The sequence below is a fragment of the Atractosteus spatula genome, chromosome 1 (genome assembly GCF_055471065.1).
Source record: "Atractosteus spatula isolate fAtrSpa1 chromosome 1, fAtrSpa1.hap1, whole genome shotgun sequence".
Lineage (NCBI taxonomy): Eukaryota > Metazoa > Chordata > Actinopteri > Semionotiformes > Lepisosteidae > Atractosteus > Atractosteus spatula.
Window position 1 is genome coordinate 5,157,147 of NC_142706.1, and position 23,658 is coordinate 5,180,804.

General features: G+C 36.1%; 1 protein-coding gene across 1 annotated transcript in view; it reads left to right on the plus strand.

Annotated features, from left to right (window-relative positions):
• The first annotated feature begins 744 nt into the window (after nucleotides 1-744).
• The window catches only part of vegfc (vascular endothelial growth factor c), a 51,252-nt gene continuing 28,338 nt past the window's right edge, over nucleotides 745-23,658 (plus strand). The window contains exons 1-2 of the mRNA XM_088912343.1: nucleotides 745-1,269; nucleotides 22,981-23,194. Coding sequence (XP_088768469.1) covers nucleotides 1,153-1,269; nucleotides 22,981-23,194 — 331 coding nt within the window. The 5' untranslated portion in view covers nucleotides 745-1,152. The remainder of the gene's footprint in view (nucleotides 1,270-22,980; nucleotides 23,195-23,658) is intronic.

Genomic DNA, 23,658 nt, shown 5'->3' on the forward strand with positions numbered 1-23,658 from the left:
GAGCTAATAAAACTGTTAACCGTTTTAATTAAGAATATTTTAAACAAAACAAATATGTTTCTATTAAAAGGCAGACTGATTTTCAGCGAATAAATTCGTGTTTCTGTGCAGTTAGCCTTTCTCATAAAAATATCCTCCCGCTGACACGGTTTTATGCTGAATAATCAAAAGTGGGATGCTATATGGTTTGAATTTCACATTTGTTAAAAATGAGCTCCGACAGCATTTATTTCAGTTTAGCTGTAGAGAAACGCTCACATTTGTGCATTACAATATTTCTTATAATACAAAAATATAATAAAAATATTTATAACACACATTATTAGTATTAAGATTATTAATAACAATGTTGATAACAACAACAACAACAACAACAACAACAATAATAATAATAATAATAATAATTATTATTATTATTATTATTATTATATTACAGGCTTGAGGGCAGTCACTGATAAAAAAAATGCATGTGACAACTAAAGGAGCCACATGGTGACAAACAATCTTGACATTGATATTTTGATTGCTTTAGGGCTTGAAACGGGGTTTTACTATAAAATCAACATGAACAAAGTTTCTAACTGTCTGAAAATACATCTGTACATGCATCGGCGTTTCATATTTTCAGAAACCGCATGGGGCTTGTGTAAGAGGTCTCCTGGAGAAGGCGCACGTGTCCCAACTCATATTTCTTTCTCAAACCTCCTGCTTTGTATAAATACTAGCATATCAGCTTCTAGCTGCAATCCCGACTAGACCAGATCCGAAAAACCAGGGGGAGGAGAAGGAGAAAGGGAAAGAAGGCCACCGTTAAATTGCATTAAACATGCCATTCTCCCCTCTCTGGGTCTTAAACTGGATGTCTAGTGGTCTTGTGCAAGTTTCGTACCAGACAACACGTGAAAAGATCTCCTCCTAAATTTGCCTTCCTTTTCGCAAGCGATCACACCGAGTCAACTGATATTGATGCGTTTCTGAATTTTTAAATGATTGTCAGCCGTAGAAAACTCGGATACCCCCATGCATTTTAATTTGGCTCGAAGAAAGTCTGAAACTGCGCTTGAGCGACTACAAGATACCAAGACCGATTAAACTTTTTGAAAGGAAATATTGCGACTGCTTTTGGTCTCGGGATTGCTGAGATAGTGTAAAATGCACCTACTTGGATTATCTCTTTTTCTCGTCTATGCAGTGTTTCTTTACAGAGACTTCGCTTTTGAATCAGGTCATGATTATTACGACTATGATCAAGATCAAGGAGATACGAAGGTAAGCGTTTATTGCAGTTTGCCCTTTTTCACAAAACTTGGAAACATTCGTTAGCATTATCGGATGGTATTTTCGGTGTGTGAAAGTTTGCCAGATGCTGCAATACTGCTAAAAAGAGAACAGACTAAAAAGATTACGAAGGTATTTACCACCTGGTAGACTATTTCGACATTTGGTTTGCGGAGACTTCAGTCGGTGGCATGATGTTCCTGATGCTTCAAGTTTGCGGTGAAAGTACAACTCTGGGTTTTACTGTATATACTCAGAATATTATTATATAACGTTTTGTTTTTGGTACTCCGGTGTACGATGCACACTGATTACTATTTTCTTGATGAGAAATGTCTCATCAGTCTGTGAATGAGCAACGCATCTGTTCATACCTGTAAAATCATCCTAGATCGGATTTGTGTGGTGTGGTGTTCACTGGGTAACAATGTTAAGTCAGAGGGAGCACAGAGGGAGCCGATGAAAGGCAGCGAAAGTTTTGAAGAAGCTGGATAAAAGGGGTGGAGAGGCAGGTGTCAGCAGGTCAAAACTCGAATGCGTGGGTGTGCTGTTTTTGGGGGAAAAAAATCTTAAGAAGGAATTTGTGACATGTGGCTGTTTAGTGTGATATACGTATCATAGTTTCCTTTAAGATATCTTAAATTATATTAAGCTGTACGTTTTTCCCGTGTTGGTACTCGGATTGTGTTTAAATATTGGAGATATTGCTCAGTAATTATAGACATTTCAGCAGCTTAATCAGAGTCAAAATGCGGTGCTATTTCTGTTCGATTACTTACTGTATATGTCGTTCATCTGTTTACACTTTTACGCGTTTCTGTACGTATTTGGTTTTGTGAGTACAATTAAAAAAAATAGCTCTCTTCTAGATTGCTGCTTCATACCAAACTTTGCCAATTTAAGACAAATGATAAGGGAATGAGCCTCAACAGCACGTTGTTAAATATTACTGCATGTCAATGGTGAGATTCTGTGATGAGTTTGGCTTTTCTGTCCCTCCATCTCAATACAGAATACAGATGCAGAATTTCTTATGGTTGCAGTGTAAGATCTCATGTTAAATCAAGATGGATTTAAGGACAAATCATGTTTGGGATCTCAGAATTAGTGGAAGGCAGCAATAAATCTTGCAAGTTGTTTTTACCCTCTTAAAGCGTGGAGACAATATACTATACAGTATGAGTAACTCTTTTTAACATACAGTTGGTTGAATTAAGAACTAATTAAGTGCCCAGCGATCCTGTTACCCTCCAGAAAGTTCGAGGGAAACCCACTACTGCTCGAGATACATTAAACTTTCCACATTGCAATCAAACTGGTTCCTATCAGAAACCCTTGAATACTGAAGACTTGATCTGAAGATTTGAGTTTGTTCTGCTTTGCATTCCAGTATTAATAGAAATGAAACAGATTTTAAAACTTACTTTTTTCACGTTGTACATTGATATATTAGTTTTATGTTTCAGGTCTCTGAATCTGTGAAAGGCTAGTCCTGCTTAGTTCTTGGATAAAACGATCCTTGAGGGGAAACAGGATGATGCTTCTTGTAGCCGTGGTGAAATGGAAGTGACAGCCGTTTTCCCTCTTATGAAGATAAACATAAAGCAGTTACTCAATGCGGTACAAGGGGGCGCCATGATGGTGCAGATGTCTGCTTAGATTACAGTGAGGTCCTGCCTGATCAGTAGGGGTTGAGACTTATTGACACTTTTTTCGTGCAGTAGAAGTCGTACTGACTTTGCCGTGTTTATCAAAGGGAATAAAAGTTTATAATGTCTGGCCTTTTTAAATTTAGTAGCACATGCTCATCTTAGAAAGATGGCTTCTGCTGTATAGTACACTTAATTATGGCATGGTTTCATCTGGAGCATTGAGGAAACGTAATTTGGGTTTCTTTGTTATTCATTAGAACAGTGTGTAAGTATTTTTTGGTGTTTTAACATTCAAAATCTTAGTTTTTAGTGTCCATTGTATTGGGCAGTAACAGATGTACTGTAGAAGACAACAAAGGGCAGTACATGCAATAATAACAGAGGAGAATCCATTAAAGCATCAGGCCAAAAGTACAGTATATGCTTAAAAAGCAACAGTGCTATTACACTTCTTTGTGGGGAATTGACTCACGGGTATACAGTATTATGATGCAAAAAGGAAACATTCTTCAGTTTTGACTTCTGTAATCTTAGTAGACTGAAACTACTTAGACTAAAATGTAACAGTGAAAGAGCTATGGGAGTGAGTGGTGTCTGGGCAGTTTTTTTATTTTATTGTACATGAGCTCATTGTGAGAGTCTTGGTCAAGAAGTTCATAGAACAGAGAGCCCTAAAATGTTTCAAAGACATATCGATTTTCAGTTTAGTCTCCTTTGACCTCAATGCACTTGGCTTAGGTGTCCTTAAAACTGTATATGCCAGCCAATGGGGTCTTATAATATTACCCCTTGAACTAGGCCTCCGTGGAACACTTTGTGCTTTCGTCATCTGCAAACCATGAAGGAGAGCTCTCAGAGTTCAAAGCAGATAATAATTTCTTAGAAACAGATCTGTACTATAAGATAGGTACTCAAGCATGCCAGAGTTCTGTTCACAAATGACAGCTTAGATGAACTTGGGTGTTTGCACTGGTTCTCTTACGAGAAAGCTATCTAGACATTAATTTGAGAGAACTAAAGATCATTTACAGTATATAGAAACAGGTTTTTGAAAAAATATTCATCTTGGATTTAGAAATAATGCTGAACTAATTCATTAGATTACATTAAGCAACAAACAGCAGTGGATGCAAGCAGAGTTTCTGATATACAGATGGTGACCTTATTATACAGAAATCACTCCTGAATGTAGTGCCATTCCATTCACCATTTCCTAAATGGAAGTCAAAGAGATATTCTCAGAATTATCTCAGAACAATTCTTAAGTAAAAATAACTGAAGCTGCTAATGGAAGGGCTGTGTCTGCATTCTGAACTGCTGTTATAGAAAAACTGACTTTACTAAAGATAATGTGATGTCAGAATTTTCAAAGCTTGGGAGCTTGAAAATCTCCAGTCTCCAATAATTCTTTTAGCAGAAAGAGTATGTTATTACTATTCTATATTTGTCTAGAAGACGTATTTATCCAGGTAAGCCTACAATGTAAAATATTTAGACAAAGTGTAAGTAAAAGAAAGAGTTGTTCAGGGTCAACATAATAACTTAAATGATTAAAATGACAGTGAGTTTAACACTACCTGGAAGAAAAACATGAAACATCAACAAAACGAAATATAATTAAAATTCTGTATAGAATGTGTGCATACAGTGTGTATAGAGTAGCACTATAAGCACTCTTTAGGTATACACAGTATTCCATATTTACAGAAAACAATTTGCAAATTACATTGCCAGTTTCACAATTAAAAAAATAATGCAGCCTGTGCAATGCAAGTGTTATTGAGGGATGCAGTAGAGAGCGGAGTGAGAGATCACAGGTACGGTCTAAATGAAGTCCGAAAGGTGATCAGTAATTCGGCCATTCCAGTTCCTGGGGGTTGTTCATTCTGCCACTGAGGAGCGAGTTTGGAGAACGAATGGGCCGTGGAAGTCATCGTATAGAGACGGCGGCACAGAATAGGAGAGGAGTAGAAGAGGAGAAGTGGAGACAGTAAGGGTCAGTGCAAGAAGAGATAAGAGCACACAGAAGCCGAGGGGCTGAGACAGCTGTAAGCAGAACTTTTGGTTTTGATTCAGTTATGTGCAGCAATACAAAACCACTAGTGGGACTGGAGTAATGAAGTACCGAGTGAAAAGCCAAAAGAAAAAAGACAGGGCGAGTCACAGAATTCTGGGAGAGTTGCAGTGATAGTTCAGATGGAATGAGGGATCAAGGCTGGGTTTTCCTAGGAGAAGTGTAGTGCAGACCTATTAAAAACAGAGGGAAACCAGACCAGGTGTAAGGAGAGAAGGAAAGGAGAGAGGAAACACAAAAGAAGGAGGTCAAAGCAGCACACCACTAGCCTGGGAAGAGGTGAGTGGGGAGGGGTTCATCATGGTCGGTTTATTTTATAGTACTTGAGTGAAGGAGGAGAAGAAGGGAACACCACTCGGGGAGGTCGCAGAAGGAGGGGCGTGAGGAGAGCGAATAGGTTGAGGGTGGCTGGTGCTGAATGAGGAAGGAGGGGCTGAAGACATTGCAGATTTTGAGATTGAGGAAGGGGGAGGGGTACCAGCAAGGAGAGGGAAGAGTATGTGTCAGTAAGGGTCTCCCATCAGTGTATGCCTCCATAGGAAATTCACCTATTCCTTTCTCTTTCTTCTCCCTTTCCTTGTGCAGGTCCCTGCCAGTTTATCTGGAGATGGCAGTATAATGTGTCAGTTCAGAAATGCATGCTTCTGCTGGAAATGAGAGGAATGAATTAATTCCTGCATGATAAAACTTGCCAGAGACTAGGTTGTCTAAGGGCTTAGAAAGGGAATGAAAAGGGCACCTTAACTGATAAGTTTCACACTTATGTTTTATTCTCTTTTTTGTTAAACTACTCGGGTAGCATTAGCAAATAATAAGATGTACTTTTCTGTAGCGATACGTTGCTGCTAGATATACAGTACTGTACCATGAATAGGTGGGTGAGTTGATGGAGGTATGGTGCGGGAATGTGGTGATCATAATAATTATGTTGTTAAGTCAATGACAGTTTGCACTAGCTCTTGCATTTACCATCTTGTCTTTAATTAGATTAAAATTGTATTAAAATGCAATATTTAATGTTTTTAGTACAGAAACGGTTAATTTCAGAAACAGCTTCAGTGACTGCGGTGTGGAATCGGAGTATTACTTTGGTATGAAACTGATGCGAGCATAGAGATCAGTTTTGTGAATTTAAGTACTTCAGGTAGAAAAATACAGTATATAAAGTAGACAGTATTTGTGACTCTTACATACCATTTTGTTTCAGCCCATAATAACATCCATGATTGGGATTAAATCAAAACTCCAACCATCCCATCCAGTTCCCATTTCAAGGGCCAGTTTTGTGAGATGGGTGGATGCTCTGATCAGGGCTCTCATGTTCATTCCTTTGGAATACTGTAGTTTCATTTCCTTTTAAATGCTCCACGGTGTTTTTGTTTGTTTTTTTTTGCAAAAAGATTGGGTGTGAGTGAGAGTAAAGATCAGTCTTCTTTAAATGTCATGTTTTTTTTTTAAATCTCATAATAGCAGTTACAAACGAGAAGATCCCGCTTGGCCTGTTGGGCACAGTAATTCTGCTATCTAGTACTGGTTGTACTATGAAACCCTCTTGAAAGGAAGAAGTTGGAGTAGACATTCGAAGCTACAGTAATCTGCCTATCACTGGACGAAAAGAAGAAACTCGGGCACAGGAAGGTTGTGTAAAACTTCATACAGACAGGTGCCAGAAGCTGTGCTAGAAGCTGGTAACCTGGGGCTGTAAGGCAGGGGTGCTTGTGGTACTGTGTGGTTCATTAGTCCTTTGAGTGTCATTGTCTATAGTTTTAAAAACTCTTTTGAGCTTGATATTTTAAGAAGTGAATCTGCATTTGAGTACACATTAAGAAGCTAGAATCCAGTGTGTTTTATGGTATATTATTCAAATATTGTAGTTTTGAATGGGCCTAATAAAAATGCTACTGGTACTTCTGCATTGAAGTAGCTTTGTGTAAAATCTTACACTTTTTGTGTTTGGCAGGAAGTTTTTACACCGTAGCATTGTGTGTTTTGCGGCCACTTGTTTTTTTAATCAGTCCCCAAAGGAGCTTTTGCAGTGTAAGCATGAACCCGTATGTTTGTGTTACAGTTCCTCAAAAATGCAGCATAAATGCTTTCTTTAGCAATGAAGCATGCAGGGTTTATACAGCTCTTTTGGGAATTCTCTATTACCGCAATTGTTAAGAGAAAATAAACCATGACTGAGCTTAAGAAAAGGAGGATTTATGTACAAGTTACCTTTTATCTATTAAAGATATCGATGTTTCACTCTGTTTTGTTCTTAAATACTGAAGGTATAATGCAGTGTATTTTGTTAAACCCATTTACCACTGAGACTTCCTTTCTTTTGTATAAACCTTAAGCGATATACAGTGATCCACTCAAAAGGAAAATTACTTGAGCCTCCCATTGAAGACATGGAACATGCATTAGGAAGAATACTTCAGCAATTGACATGATATAGTACATGAACTGTTCTCCCATGTGTCCTCAAGTTCAAATGCAGTTTGATATCTGTTTTATGTCTTAATGGGAAAATATTTTAACCTTTCTTAAGCAACTCTGCTCTTTTCTTCTGCTTTCAAGAAAAACTTTTAAAGCTTGTGTGTTGCCAAGGTCAATAGCGATAAATCCAGATTTCATGTGAGGAAATGCATCAGCTTTTATTATGAATTTTTATGTGGAGCTTTTGGGCAATCACCTGAAAATGTAATACTTAAGTATTAAACATTGTAAACAGTTGTATAGTATTATTACACGTTATACCATAAATATCACATATTTGGGAATACATTTGTCTCTTGTGATCATTTGAATGTCTTTCATCATTTGCTATTAGATGAAAATTTGTGGTTGTGCTTCAGTGAATTCAAATTCAATAACTGGCCTGAGTGCAAATCTTGATCTGCAATCATCCAATGCAGTACCCATTCACATTATAACAACAATATAACAACTATGGAGTATTCTAGCCTTAAATAGGCCTTTGTGTCCAAAAGATAGCTGATCGGGTGGTATACAGGTAGTGGATAAAAAAAGAGCATATTCCTTGATCGTGATATCCATGCATTAATATGTACAATGGCAGGTGGATGGCGAAAGAGGCGAGGAACTGCAGATGAACTGACTGCAGGTTTCACCCTGGGGAGCAAGCAGACAGTCGAATGAAAGTAGGTCCACTGAAAACTCTACAGAGCGACATAACATGGATGGTTTGCAGTGCAAAAGCTGCTGATCACATCTGGAAATGCACATTTGCGAGTCCAGTGGTGCAAAGAGCACAGAGCAAACACTGGAGAAATGCGATCTGGCCACGTGAATCCCCCTTTGTCATGTTTTCAACAAACTTAGTGCACGTGTATCACCAACGTAAAGAACTTTAGATCCCTGTGTGCTTGGGTAATCCCTACATAATGGTACTGAGAGCTGTAGCACTGTACCTGTAATTAAAAGATTTTGAAAATAAGTAAGAGGCAAAAAGATACTGTACCATTTTTTTGCAGAATGTTTCAGGTTTGTCAAGGATATACACCGATGTGTATGCTGTCATCATTTTAAGACGGTGAAGCTGAAATTCTATGACATTTCATAAATTCTCCAGAACTACAGATAAAAAGTAGAAATTATTCAAACTGTTTTGCCCTATGCACAGCTTGGTTTCAATGTCTGTCAAAACCTTGTTTTTTATCTCATAAAGCACAGCTGGGTGAAATAAAAACTTCCCCTTTCAAAATGTCTTAAGTTCTGTTGCATTCCTATATTTCCAAAATAGGTCCAAAGTTTTTTTTGTAGCCCTTTAGACATTTTTGTGCTGTGTTACTTCTTATCCTATCATTAACATACTTTGGCAAACATTAATATCTTAATCCACTTCTTTCACCTCATAATGTTTTGTGTAGACTGGTTTACAAAGAACACACATTCCTGCTAATAAGGAAATAACAAAGCCTGTTCTATTCACAGCCTGCAGCTTTAGTGCATTAGTGTTCCTCCTTTAAACTATAAAAATGCAGATACTTCCAGTATGTAGGAAACTAGAATTATTAAGGAAATTTCTTAATAAATATGTTATCTGTTCATTAATTATATCAAAGAATAATATTTTTATCATTTGCTACTAAAACCTGACTGTACTTTATGCATAATTATATTCTCACATTTATGAATAACAACACATTTGTCTGACTTTCCTGGCCTCCCTGTTTACCTCACTTAAACCCAACAGGCCTACAGTATATTTAATCTGCTTTAATTTAGTATAATGCTCTTAACATAAACTTTGATGTTAACCTTGCTTGTTGCATTTTTAGTGCTATTCAGAATGTATTACTTCCTGAGTCCTACAAAGAACAATAAGTTGTACTGATATTCATGAAGCACCCTAGTGCTGTCATCATGGAAAATGAATCTGGCATTATGATGGCATACAAGGACTATGCCGCGATACTTGTAAAAGCTGTCTTAGTAGTAAGCTGTTGGGACCTGAACTTACTGAATGTGGGGAAAAGTTTGTCTCTGTTGATCCTGGGGGACAAGCGCTGGAAATGGAGCCTGATAAAATTGTTCTACACAATACCAAACCCTTGCAGGGATGTATGGCATCTCCTGTGGGAATAATATACTGTATGTGAGAAGAACTGTGGATCATTGTCTTCTACACCAGTTTGTTTGACTTGCCAGCGTGTGACAGTTAGAAGTTAGCATGGCCTTTCAACATTGTGTTGGCAAGTTCTAGACATTGGTTTCAGGAGGCCAGAGACAGCAGCTTGTTGAAGAATCTTGGGAAGGCATTTTTTCCAGCAGTGGATTGTTTAAAAAAGTTGGATATGGTGTAGATAATTATGATATATCTATGTACTGTACACATACAGTACTGTATATATGAATTGGTAAGATAGTTATGCTACTGTATGTACTGTATATATTGTACTTTCATTCTTATTCTTGTTGTATTAAATTTGTTTTGAGTGTTTTCCCAAGCTCTGTTAAGTCACCTAGAATATCTGTTTTGTTCATAGTATCCACATAACAAAATTAAGAAGATTGTTTGATGGAATTAAAATAGAAAAGATTTTATGTGTCAAAATGTATCTCTGCATGTGTAAGCTGGCAAATGGTGCTTTTATTGTCAACTACCTGTATGTCTCTTTTTCATAATTAAAGATTGCCCGATTAGGAGTTAATCAGGCAGAAATAAGGGAGCAGACTTACTGTATAATAAATATGATAAATACTGTAGGTTAGAGACTGCATAAAGATCTGTATGCTGACTTTGTAGGAATAGTATTCCTGAACTAGTTTGAAATGAAGGGATCTTAAGTCCTAGAAGGCATCCAGATTTTCTTCTCTGGACTGATTCCTGAGCAGCAATATCTTTTTTACAACATGTTCAAAATTGCCCACAGTATCCTAAGTGAGGCCTTACTAGTGTATTTTACAATTTTAATATTATATCCCTTGATTATGTTTCTGTGCTTTTAGCTATACTGTACTGTATATCCTAACATTTTGTTTTCCTTTTTGTTGCTTCCCAATATGGAATAGAAGATATCTTACTATGCAGTACATCTATAAAAGATGGGACCTGTCCACATACTGTAGTTTCTTTCCATAAGTAGCTTCTTCTACTGTACAGTATATTGGAGTTCCACTTTTATATTTATATTGTAAAACCCTACACTTGTGTACATTAAACGGCATTTGACCAGTCTTGAATTTGCAACCTTTACACTGTATACTCACCATTCTAATTTAGTATTTGATTTGAATAGTTTGCTAACTGTACCAGAATCTTGGTCGTTGATATAAATTAGGAAGAGCATTGGTCCTTGTACAAATTCCTCGGGCAGTTCACTAATTGCAGTACATTTTCCCACCTTAAGTATAATCCCTTATTTATATTTTCTGTTTTTTTATAACCATTTCTCAATCCAAACGTACACACTTACCTAAATGCATCATGACTGTTATTTGAGAATTAATCTTTTGTGAGGAAATTTTTAAAAAGCCTTCTGAGAACTCCGGACCAGCATACTGAAAATTTGTTGACTACATAAAAGCTGACTTGTATCATTAAAATTGCTACTGTACATACAGTAATGTTTATGTTCCTAAATTAATATCGTTTATGACCTTCAGATGCGTTATGCTCCTCTTCTTTTTATGCTCAGCTACTAAAATTTCCCTTTAGTGGTAAAATTCCATATAAATATTCAAAACTAAGCGGATTAAAATGTGCACAGTAAAGACATTAAATGATTAAATCTTTTCACTACCAACCAATGCACCACGAGTGCCCCTGTCGGTCATTTTGGCCAGCCAATCACTTACCGCGGTGCCCTCCGGTGCCCCGCGGTGGCTTGTGGGTAGGTTACCGTACCGTGGGTTTGTACTGTGCATTTTGAATGGCTGCATCTGTAAATTGTAGTCAGTGAAAAACAATGGAATTTTTATTTGAAAATTCCAAATGTTAAGGCTTATTTTTTTCATCACTTATTTTACACTAGGCTTGTAACCAGTATTTTAGACAACCACATACAGTACTGTATATGGCAAGATTGTCAACATATTTTGAATAGACAGCAATCGTAACTAAAGATCTTGATGTTGCCTTAAGGCAATGCGTTGTTCTATCTTGATCCTGTGTGAAGTGATATTTAGCTTTCCATTGCTTGCAAGTCATATTCCATGAATTTTGTTTTAAACTAGAATTGAAGTACTTGTATAATAGTATTCAGCGAAGCCAATCAGTGTGCCATTGCTTTTACTTACTTCTATCCCCTGCACAAAGGCACTTTGCCCTTGCATTTGCCAGAGCACAGCTTTTTTGCTATGGGCATTTATCTTCAATGAGCCTTCAGTCTTAAAATGTCCTGTTTATTTTGTTTTCTTAAATTGATATGTTGAATTAGGGCCAGATACTGCTATACTAGTACAAGAATAAAGATTGCAGACACCAGTGAAATGTTTTATATAAATATACATAGTTAATGCTGGTCCAATGTGATCAATGAAACAATGAAACCTGTATAATTTTCAATTTACAATCTGCATTGTATAATTTTCATTGATCCAGTCTGGTAAAATAGTATGTTAATTCATACTGTATGTGGCTGGATTGGTTATTAATTATAAATACACTTCTGCAAGTGTTTTCATTTCTCTGAGCACCTCAAAACTTTTATTTTTACAATTTTGGCATTGCATATTCTCAGATTTGCCTCATTAGAAAAGGTGTAATTTGATGTTCTTAACTATTTCATTTTATATAATGTCTTATGCTGCTATTACATTGTAATTGCATTACATACTTGCCATATATTTTTTAAAATTTGATATAGTTCAAAAGTTAAGATTAGAAAAAGAAGACTATCCACTGTTTGACAGGAACAGTTTCTCTTTATATGTACCAGTTGATCTAATTGGATCAATGAAATTACTTTGGAGCCCTAATTACCACAGTTGTTTACCTTAGCTCAATTGAAGACACAGATACACATCTGTATCTTGTAAACATATCCTTAAGGCATTTAATGGCAGGTTTGTGTTCTCACTGGTCTTGCACACTCAAGTGTAGATCATAGCATATAGGTCTATAAGAAACAACTCTTAAGATAATATGTAAGTAAGATAATATTGGTGGCAACCTTACCTTTTAATTTAAACCTTTTAAAGCAGTTTTAGATATCTAGAATTACTTCAGAATCAAGTCCGTACAGCTATTGTACCGAGTTCAGCTATTGAATTGTGAGTGTAAAAGTTTGAAATATGGTGGGGCAAATAAAAATAACATGACTTGGAACTCGGAAGGTACGCTACATTAGCTTTGATGTCCCCATGGATTTGAGGAAGGAAAAAAAGTCTGGGGTTGATTTGCTCCATTGCACCAAAGAGACCCTATATAAGCAGGCATCTGGAGTCACAAATGCAGCCTAATGTGCTTCTCAGTAGCTTTGCAGAGTAACAAAATCTGATTCGGATTCTAGTTATTGCTTGACAAATGTTTCATGCAGTTCCACAGGTTTCTGTTTCTTTGATGCATCATGTCTAGCTTTCTTTAGGTATATTTTGGTAGAATGAGCTGTGATGGCTAACTGGGCTATGGCATGTTGTTTAGTGATGTTTAGTGGTTTTGTTCCGTTTTCTTAATGTTAGTTTAAGATGAGTGATGTACTGGACAGTCAGATTCATTTCCAGTACCTAGATGGATGGACAGATAGTGGTATGAAATATTGTACGAAGCTATTTAAGGAACTGTAGTTTTTATGGTGGCCAAATACCGTTAGATTTTATAATACCTGTGCCACACAAACGTTCTCACTTTTCCAGTACCTAGATGGACGGACAGATAGTGGTATGAAATATTGTACGAAGCTATTTATGGAACTGTAGTTTTTATGGTGGCCAAATACCGTTAGATTTTGATAATACCTGTGCCACACAAACGTTCTCACTTAAATACCCCTAAAGCTGTCTGGTCTGGAAATGATCAATATTGTGCCTTGCTATGGTATAAATGAGCCCACAGATCATCCTTTTCATCTTTAGGCCTTTTTATCCTAACCACAGCATAGTCAAGGAACACTGGGCATGTACTGTTGTAATGCAGCTGACCTAAATCATTGCAACTTATATCATAAACAAAAAAGATATGTACCTGAATTATTTGCTCATGTAAAATTTAGGTTTAGAAATCTAGTTCAGCATCAGTTGCTCCCGTGTAAGTGAGATACAGTATATCCTGCTGCTTCCAAACATGCCAATACAGTCCACTTGCATTGTCACTTTGAGTGAAAGTTAGAGACATGGAAACTGGAACATTGCACAAAGGAAGTGGAACGTCTATGAAACGTTATTAGAAAATTAAACTGTAACTTTGCTGTTGTTTTTTTCTTTTTTATGTTCTACATTTTATGTTCAGCCTTCGACACACATTTCTATAACATCTTTGGGAAAATAAAAAACAGGTTAGTCAATGTAATTGCAGAAAGGCATCCTCTCCAAAATGTTATTGTGTGAAATAAGAAAGCATGTTAGAAAACTTTAATCAAAAGGTAAGGGCTTTAATCTAAACCACATTGTGGAATAATGATGAAAAAAATAAACTACTGTCTGAGGTGAGATCTTCAGATGTCTGAGTTTGACAATAATAGTGTAACTTGTTCGGTGTCATCTATTACAAATGTAGAAAACATAGAATATCAGGTTTCTCCTTTCCCCAGACAATCTGTTAAAGTAATTAAATGTATTCACAGAAAATGCACAGATGGGAAACATTAGTTAAAAATAAGCCTAAAGTATAAAAAAACGATGAAAAAAAGTAATGAAAGGTACATTTTAAAGTATAGAAAGGATGGGGACTAATTAGGTTCGATTTAGGTTAGAGTTTGATAAATTGCTGTTATTTTATTAATTCCGAGGAGGCTATCATGAATTATGTGATTATTCCCATAGTGCTCGGTTTGATAGTTTTATACAGCAGAAAAGTAAGGTTTTGGCAGTCTGTCTAAAGTTACAGACACATGCTGCTGCAGTTTTAGAAAACTAAGATAAAGTAGGGGAAGTCAATCAGAATCTCTCTTCCTGTAGTGACGCGCTATACTGGATACACTATAATTCCAGGTTCTCAGTACATTATCACTGAAAATCTGTATTTTGTTACAACGTTCCTCTACTCAAAGTACTAGATTCTACTTGATAGAATAGGCTTGGAAAGACAAAGCAGACAATGACTCTTTAGTTTGTTAGAAAAACCAGACATGTGATTTCATCTTTGAGAATGCTGAACTAGTGAGCAGGTTAGGACAAAAGGTTTTGTAATATTAATATTACCTCTTCTTTAGTTTTCCATTGTATTTTAGAAGTGAAGTCAAGGACAATAGTATCAGGGATTGTACAGTGTTTTATTCAAACCTCTGTTGATATTTTTACTGTTGGAAAACACTTGTTTCTTTATTACCATTGTGTTCTGTCTAACTTATTAAAGTGGGCGTGAAGATATAAAATGCAAACATTACACAGTTAATTTTCCTATACAAAACATTATTCTTGAAAATGCCTGCAGGTGGCAAACAATGTTGCAAAAAAACATCTGCAAAAATATGGTCCTTAAAAATCTTCTGTAATGAGTTATACGGTGACAGGGAGATCAAAGCAGTAATTGTATTTTGCAGTGTCCGCTGTGAGTCTTGTCTTAATCAGACAGCTGATTCACAGGTACTGTACTGTGCAGTAATATGTGTTTGCAGACTATCTTTCTTTATAATCCCCATTCGAGATTTTTCTGGGACACAGGTAGGTTGACTTCTATCAGTAGGTAAGAGAACTGTTTGCCTGTGAAGGTCGTAGTGTGTGTAAACCTTAACACCAAGTCTCTCAGAATATTTAGTGATCACCAAAACCAGACAATCTGAGCATATGGTAGAAAAATTAGCTTTTCATCAACACATACTACTTTTGAATAACTGGCTTCCATTGTCTTCAGAGTGCTGATAATCTTCTTCCAAATTTGCACCCTAGGTCTTTGGCCGTGCCTTTTGCCAGGTACAAGATTGTTGATATGGTATTTATTAGGCCATCACGCCTTTGGATGCAAGAGTATACTGTTACAAAATGAAAGAAGCCTACTCTAGCATTCTTATTTGCATAGACCATCAAAGGTATTTCAAGAGAAACTAAAATAACGAACACTTCTTGTTGTTTTTTTTTATTTATTTTTTTTTCAGAGCCAACTTATTTACTTTCACTGTCCGAGTCAGGTTTCATTTTAACAACTTTCTCTGGAATAATGGGTTTTAATTATTTAATAATTATTTTATAATTTAATAATGGGTTGCAATTGTATTAAATAAATGAACATTGAAGAAATGCTGTGTAAAAAAAGAAAAAGAAATCAAAAGCCTGCATTCTTCTTCACTATTTTCTATGAGATATTTTAGGATTTGATTTGTGGACATACAGTAATTGATATTATTTTTATAAACAGTATATGTTAATGATAATTAGGTTGCAATTTGTCTTGTGGTTTTATGTTAGACCAAGTGTGAAAAAGTGTTATTTCATTTCTCTATTAAGATAAGCCCCTAATTTTATTGCCTTTCTCTTTTGCCAAGGCTAAAGCAAATAGTGTGTAACTTGGCTCAGATGTTTGCCACACATTTCTTTATTTAAATTGTTTGACATTTATAATTCTTTGGATTTAAAGAAAACACAGTAGAATTCCATGTTTTCATATTGTGTTGAACTGTTTTAAAAATAGCAACAGGTAGATTGAGATCATGAAATGTGTGAATTTGTTTATAAAATCATTGCTATTGTTCCTGGTAGGAAACAGATTATAGATATTATTTCAAAAACTGTTCTACACAAAGGCATGGAAGAACCTTAACACAATTGTGTTTTTCACAGTTTGCACCAACATTTGGGATTCCTGTAAAAAATAAAAGAAACAATATAGTTGAGAAACGTAACTTACAATTTTAAGTATGCTTTTCTGAGAAAAATGTTCTCAGATAAAAATTCAGAACATAAAAATATAAAGTTTATAAAGAGCCTCCATTTAGTTGCTCTCATATAGCCATTTTTGTAAAAGAACAGTATCAGCTTTGACAATATGGCTTTGTAGCTTGTTTCAGAAAGATGCTCAGGTTCTCTGAACATTACTACAACCTAGGACATCAAATCTGATAGTCAACACATGGAAGCCACATTCTTAGCTAAAGATAACTTACTAGTATAAAATGTTATGCAGTGTTTAATGAGCCTTGAATACATGAGTACAATTTGACCTCTCCTTGGGAAAAAACAACCTTCCAGCAGATGTCAATAAAAACAAAGCATTGTTGTTGAAGAGTATCAATGTATTTCTAAAGCTAACCATCAAAATAAGCAAAACACAGAATATGTATACAATGCTGAATAAAATAACATTACGGTATAATGATCGCAAAGTATGATATTCAGTTGCTTATTTAACAGGGTAGAACAATTGAGAATTTTTTTTTTCAGAAAATCTGTTAATATGCTGTAGCAGGACATTTATCGGAGCTCTTTGAGCAAAGCGTCTTGCTCAGCTGTTCGAACTCACAATCCACAGCTGCTAAGCAACACTTCTTGCCAAGTTGAACAGAAAGTATAAATGTGAAACCTTGGTTTAACATCTAAAGGAAGGCACCTCCTACAGCACATTTTGTCTGGCTCACCATACTGTGACACAAGTTTTTGGAAATTCTGGTCTAGAGGAAAGAGTGCCACCTACTGGTCCAAGAAAGCTTTTTTACAGGTCTCCCATCCCAATAGAAACCAGGGCCCAGCTTTGGTTAGCGTCTGAAATATGACCAGATTGGACTGGAAGGTTGTAACACAGCCATGGGAAAAATATAAAAAGGGCAAGCTGTGAATCACAGCTTGGGTGTCCTTGTGTTCACTGAGTTTGCAAAGGGGCTCATCACCCAGTTCTGCCAGGTCTGCAGTGGCTTTTAAAAGGCATTTCAGAACTTCAAATTTCACAGTTGCCTTGATTTAACTGTTAGTACTGCCTTGTACTGAAAATGTAGGTTGGTCCTGGACTCATCTTCATTCTTTTGACAACACAGAAAGGTCATGATCTTTAAGGCACGTTAGAACATTAAAAAGATTATAAACAAGAAGAGGCCATTTTATACTTCTCACTGTTCTGTAGTTTAACTGCTGATTGAATCTAAAATTTCATCCAGCTGTTTCTTGAAAGAGACAAGAATCTGGGCCTCAGATTCCTGACTGGGAAGTCTGTTGTCACACACAACTCTGTGTAAGAGTCTTAGCTGTTTCTTCTGAGTTTGAAATAGTCCAGTAGGACTGTAGCTCTGTATCTACTGAGTTTGAAATAGTCCATTAGGTTAACTCTATCTATACTTTGACCAGACCTCTGAAACGACCAGCCAAGGTGTCAAACAGAGACATAAGACAGCCATAGAAGAAATAATGAGTGCTTATAAGTGTTTGTAATAAAAGAGGAATAAATGAACTGGTGCTATAAAGCCAGGGACAGAAATGTTTTAAAACATGTCTAAGTATCAATGTAACAGTATGAAGGGAGATTATGAAAGCAAAGTAATTAGGTGCAAACTAGATCCCCATGTGAGGGGTGCATGATAGCTTTCTGCCCTCTCTGCATTTTATACTTTATCTGTCTGATATTGCCAATTTAATTGATGGATGTGGTCATTAATGAGCCTAATCTCCCAGGAAGCAAACATAAAAAGGTTCACTTAACTTTTAAGGTTACTTACAAACAGGATGTCTGGGACATCATGACAGACTGTGCATTCTCTGTAGAATTAACTTTTGTCAGAATGTGTTACATTGTTGCAATACATCAATCAAACAAAATCAAGTAAGCCTCAGAGGTATAATGTGTGTTTTAGATGTTTTGACTTGTAATCTGAAACACAGGAGCTGCATCACATTTAATTTTTTTATTTTTTGAACTAATGCACCGTATCACAATATGAATTTATTAATGACCTCTGTATAAATGTAATAACCAATATTACTATTTAACATACAGCTTGTATGTCCATAATGGCTAATCAGGAGGTTGACATTACTCAGTTAAGGCTGGTGATTCACTGTAAATAAAAGAGGAGAAAAGAAATCCTTCTGAAAGCTTTTACTTGACGTCCTTGGACATGTATCTTTCAGGTTCTATCACTAAGGCCGATCAGTCGTGAGGGTAAATGGTCATGTTTCCTGGAATGTACCAGACAGGAGTATCAATTTTCATCAGCGATCTCTGGCATCCCATGTAGCAGTCTTCATGTTTTCACACTTCGCAAAGGGGCATCCCAAAGGACTTGCACCTTGCATTTCACACTAAAACTCTTATGTTTAATGTGAATTCCCAGACCAAGCAAAAACCCTGCTCAGCTTACTAAATAACCATGTTTTTTTCAAGTTTTTGAGAAACTAAATCAGGGCTTTCTAAAATCTATTCTTGGGATTGAAGTTAATTTTGTACCCACAGGTCATTCATTTTCTCAGTGGATGTCTTAATTCATCAAAATGTTTTGAAATGATATCATTTGCTCTGCTTTTTACCCCTTAACAGCTGGTGATTTCACATCACTCCTAGAATTTTATAACTCAACAATCTCAACATTGCCTGCAGTTTAAGAACTAAAAGACAGAACAGTTGAAAAAAGTTGAAATGAAGGGAATTGTTAGTTCAAATAAATAAAGGTTCAAGTGAAATGAGTACCAGAAGACACCTCTAGGACTGAGACAAGCAAGCCCTAAACTGAATACAAGCCAGTAGAATGCTGAAGAATGTTAGAAATGAGTCGAGTGTTTTGCAATTATTGAGTTGGGTTTAATTTTAAGTGTTGCAATGAACACAAAAGGTGAAATACTGTATTTTAAGGAAATAAATGTGGAATTATTTTACTTCTCTTTCCTTATGTGGTAAAATAAGATGCGTGCACATCTCTGTCTTAGGTAGTTATACAAATTGTGCATTGTTCTATTGATTTTAGTCTATGTTTTTTCTTTTATATCCTGAAACACTATTCTGTTGTTTTTCTTCGACAGAAATGTTCCCTCTCTTTTAAGATAAGGGTTAATTTCTAATAGATTTGCATTTTTTTGTAGAAAACATTGCTTTTAGCTTTTTGGACATGTAAGTAATTTCCATATTTGAGCCACATCAGCTCATTGGGCCTGAGCTCATGTTGGTTTCCATGGCGTTAAGCAGATGGGAGAGCACACGATTTGTTCCACTCGATGAGATGCTGACCCATTACAGGGATTACTTTCCAGCAATGCTCGTCCCCATATACAGTATACTGTTTGCATTATAGCCTAGGAGCATTATAGTCCAGAACTGAATAAAACTAAATAGTCTCATGAAATGGTTGCCTTATAAAATCTGTGAGATATCCTTGTGGTCAAATGAAAAATAAGTTTGTTACTCCATGTTTGTGTGTAAGTAGGATCATGGAAGACAAATAGGAACCTTTTTGTGCTCTTGCAAACTAATTACCATGTCTATAATCTCTGACCTTTCCTAAAGGTCACAGGCAAAATCTTCTAACTCCTTACAGAGTGCAGATAGGGTCATGGTCATGGTTATAGTGCCATTTGTGACCTTTGACCTCACCCAAAGGTCAGATGCAAAACTGTGTTATAACTCCTTAGGGTTAGTCAAAGACATACAGAAAGCCATATTTGCTCAATCATAAATCTCTGTCTGTGAAAAGCAATATGTGTATTTTGGCCACCAACGATCACCACTTGCAGCTGGAATTGCATTATTGGGCGTGTTATAATTGTAGGCTAATATATTCTTGCTGTGGAGGCCTTTAATTCTTACTTCAGAGACTTAGAAAATCCCATATTGCTTAGATATGTTTAAAAAATCTGTATCTGAGTTCAAAAGGCTTGTAAAGATGCAAAAACATGTTTCTGTTTCAAGGTAATATAAGTGAAGCCAGTAATATCACCGGTCAAAATAAGCATGTATTAATTCTGTTTCTTTTTAAAATTTTGCTTAAAAGATATCTGTGCTTCTGTGCATGTATTGTATGTAATTATATGTTTACTAATTCAAGACTTGTTTGCCTAAACTAACCTTGGACTCTCAAGGATTAGTGGATTACTATTATTTAGATAATGTTGTATCTTGAGTTCTGTCTGTTAGAATTTCCATATTCTTGACCAGATCTTAGATTAAAATAAAAATGTATCATCGTTATTCCTATTACAAATAGCAAACCAAGTTTCTGGTACTAAGTTTCTGTTTGGTAGAAAAGCAAGAAGCCTTTGGCATGCAGAGGATTCCTAGAAAATATTATTAATAGTGCAAAATATTATGGTCAAATTAAAAAAGATGTTTCATACTTACTATTCTGAGGTTGAATCTCGACTAATTTTTATGTGTACAAATTAGGAGCAAATTATAGAGCACAGTAATCAACATTTCTTACTATGTGATGATTGCGTTTCCTTGTCATCATTAGCAATTTTAAATAATTTTGACTGCAGCCATGTTGCAGAGGTCATGCAGATGTTTTGCATTTCTTATACTGTAGATATTGTTTATAACGGGAAATAGACTTCTAGGCAGCCTTACAAAGCATAACGGGAAATAGACTTCTAGGCAGACTTACAAAACAAGATTTACTGTGGAAATTAATTATAGAGTGTAAGAACATGCAGTATTCCTTTGAGAAAAAAAACTGAATCACTGGGGCCTTATTCGTTCAGGACCAGCAATAGCATCTGACAAAATATTCTGAAAAATGCTGTGAAAATACATGTGTTCTTTGGACAGGCCTTTTAACACATCTCCGTGGTGTCATGTGTTATGTTTGGATTTGTGTTCTTTGAAAAGAGTAAAGACGTATGTAATGTAGTCAATGAAATATAAATATAACCCTCACCTCTTGTCTTGGAAAGATGATATTTCATTATCCCTTTGTTCCAGGAGTTTTTGAGTACTACACAGTTGACTGATATGTTCTATAACAAAGATAATGGAACTCAATAGAATGAATGGGATTTTGCATCCACATCTTTTGAGAAAAGGGGCCGTATGTACACTCGTAGCTCAACTACAGTATATTCTGAACTGAATGGCACATCGGGACAACTTAACCTTTTAATAAAGTCATTTCTTAATAGATTAACTTAGTCACCATGTCACTATCTGTGGAAAGCAAGAGGAACCTGGAGAAAACACCACGCAGCTGGGGTATATAGACAGAAAGGGCTCAAAGTGTACCTGTAATCAACAGTATGTCATATACTGTACAGACACTTTTTGGAACAACATAAACTGTGTATACTGGCTGAATTTATAGAACTAAAAACACCCATATTTTTGTACCAAGTCCTCTGATAATTGATCATTTACAAAATAAAAACATGTCCTAATCCACAATTTCGACATGATATTGTGTTTGTAACAGTTACACCACTCTTTGCTGTTTCTGCGTTTATAAAGTGATTTTGCAAAGTCCAAACCCTGACCTTCTTCTTCTGAATGCTTCAGTCCAAATGCTGCTCCTGTCGTCACTGTAAAAGCTAAAACGTTGGATTTAATCAGGAGTAATCAGGAGTGTCTATAGTTAATGAAGGGAAATGGTTAAATTTGTCTGTACAATTCTCAAAGCTGAGGAACAATTTGAGTTATGTTTCTGATTCTACAGAATAGACTCTGCTTCAGTGTGAATTGCCTTCTTAGTAGTAGTGAAGTTTATCATATAGCTAAGATATGATTTTCTTAAAGAATATAGTATTTCAAAAAAGTAGTTTCTATTCCTGTGTTTCTTGAGAGAAAATGGTAATTAACATTTTATGCCATGTTTGGTGTATGCATTGTTTTTTTTCTGAAGTCAATAGACCTGAATATAAACTGGGACTTATGACTGTCTCACATTTTTTCCTGTTATTAAAAAGTGCCTGAATAACTTTTTTTCGGGATGGTGTTTCAAACAAAAATACTTCTTTGATGTGAAGAAATGTAAATATTATTATATTGCGAATGAAGCTCGTTTTTTCAGTGGGTTTTCAAGAAGCAGTGCTCCTCAACTCTACACACAGTGAACAGCTCAGAGAGAAAACAAAGAGCATAATGCACAAAGCACTGTGCCTTTGGACACAGATGAACAAACGCTACACTAGCAGTGCTGCTATTCCAACAATGAGACTGTGCATGGGTGACCCTTTTTGTAGACCTCTCAGCAGGGAGGGGGCATGATGGGTGCTTTCTGGCAGGAGCTGAATGCCAAAACTCCTGCCATGTGAGACAAATCCCTTTTCCATAAAGAAGAGCCCCTTTCCCCATCTTGTACACTTCAGAACCTGTACAACCCAGCTCCATAACCTCTATGTTCAAATGTGAATCAAATTACAAGGTCTAGATGCACAACTGCTAATATACTGTACGATACGTTACAAAAGATTTAAGGCTGCTGTATTTCTGCTGAACTAATCTTCTGTGTTTTCTTCTGTTTTCATTAGGACCATGCCACACCAGATCTAGAAGAGCGTTTGCGGTCTGTGTCCAGCGTTGATGAGCTCATGAAAATAGTCTATCCAAATTACTGGACTATGTTAAAATGTCAGTCAAAACGAGGAGGGCGTATGCATTTCAGAGATCAAGGTGCCTCTGACTCAAGAACAGAGGAACCCTTGATATTTGCTGCAGCATTTTATAACTTTGAAATTTTAAAAAGTAAGTTGTTGTGGAAGGTAATTTCATGCTGTGCATCTAAGGAGAATCTTCAATTTTTAAGTTTTGTAAATGCCAGTGCGTCCAGGTATCCTCAAGGGTACAGTGGTTGTAGCTTTCTGTGGGGTGCATGCATTGCATTTTGTGTGCTTTCTGATCAAGTCTTGATGTTACTCATTTATCCCTTGAGTAATATAGGACAGTTATAAATTCAAATTGTTCACCTGTTTAAACTAATAGTATTGTACTTTCCAGCAAAAGAAACCATACATGGGACATAGACCCATCGTGACGTTATAAGCTGTAATACTGTGATGTTACCATTGTACACCTCAATCATTTACAAGCAATTTAATTCAAGTTATCACCTTGCCTTGGCATGGTCAGGTGAAACAGTCATAGCTGTGTCCAATCTTTGCCACAATGATGGATTGTTGTGTTTCATTGATTGCTCATTGTTATAATCA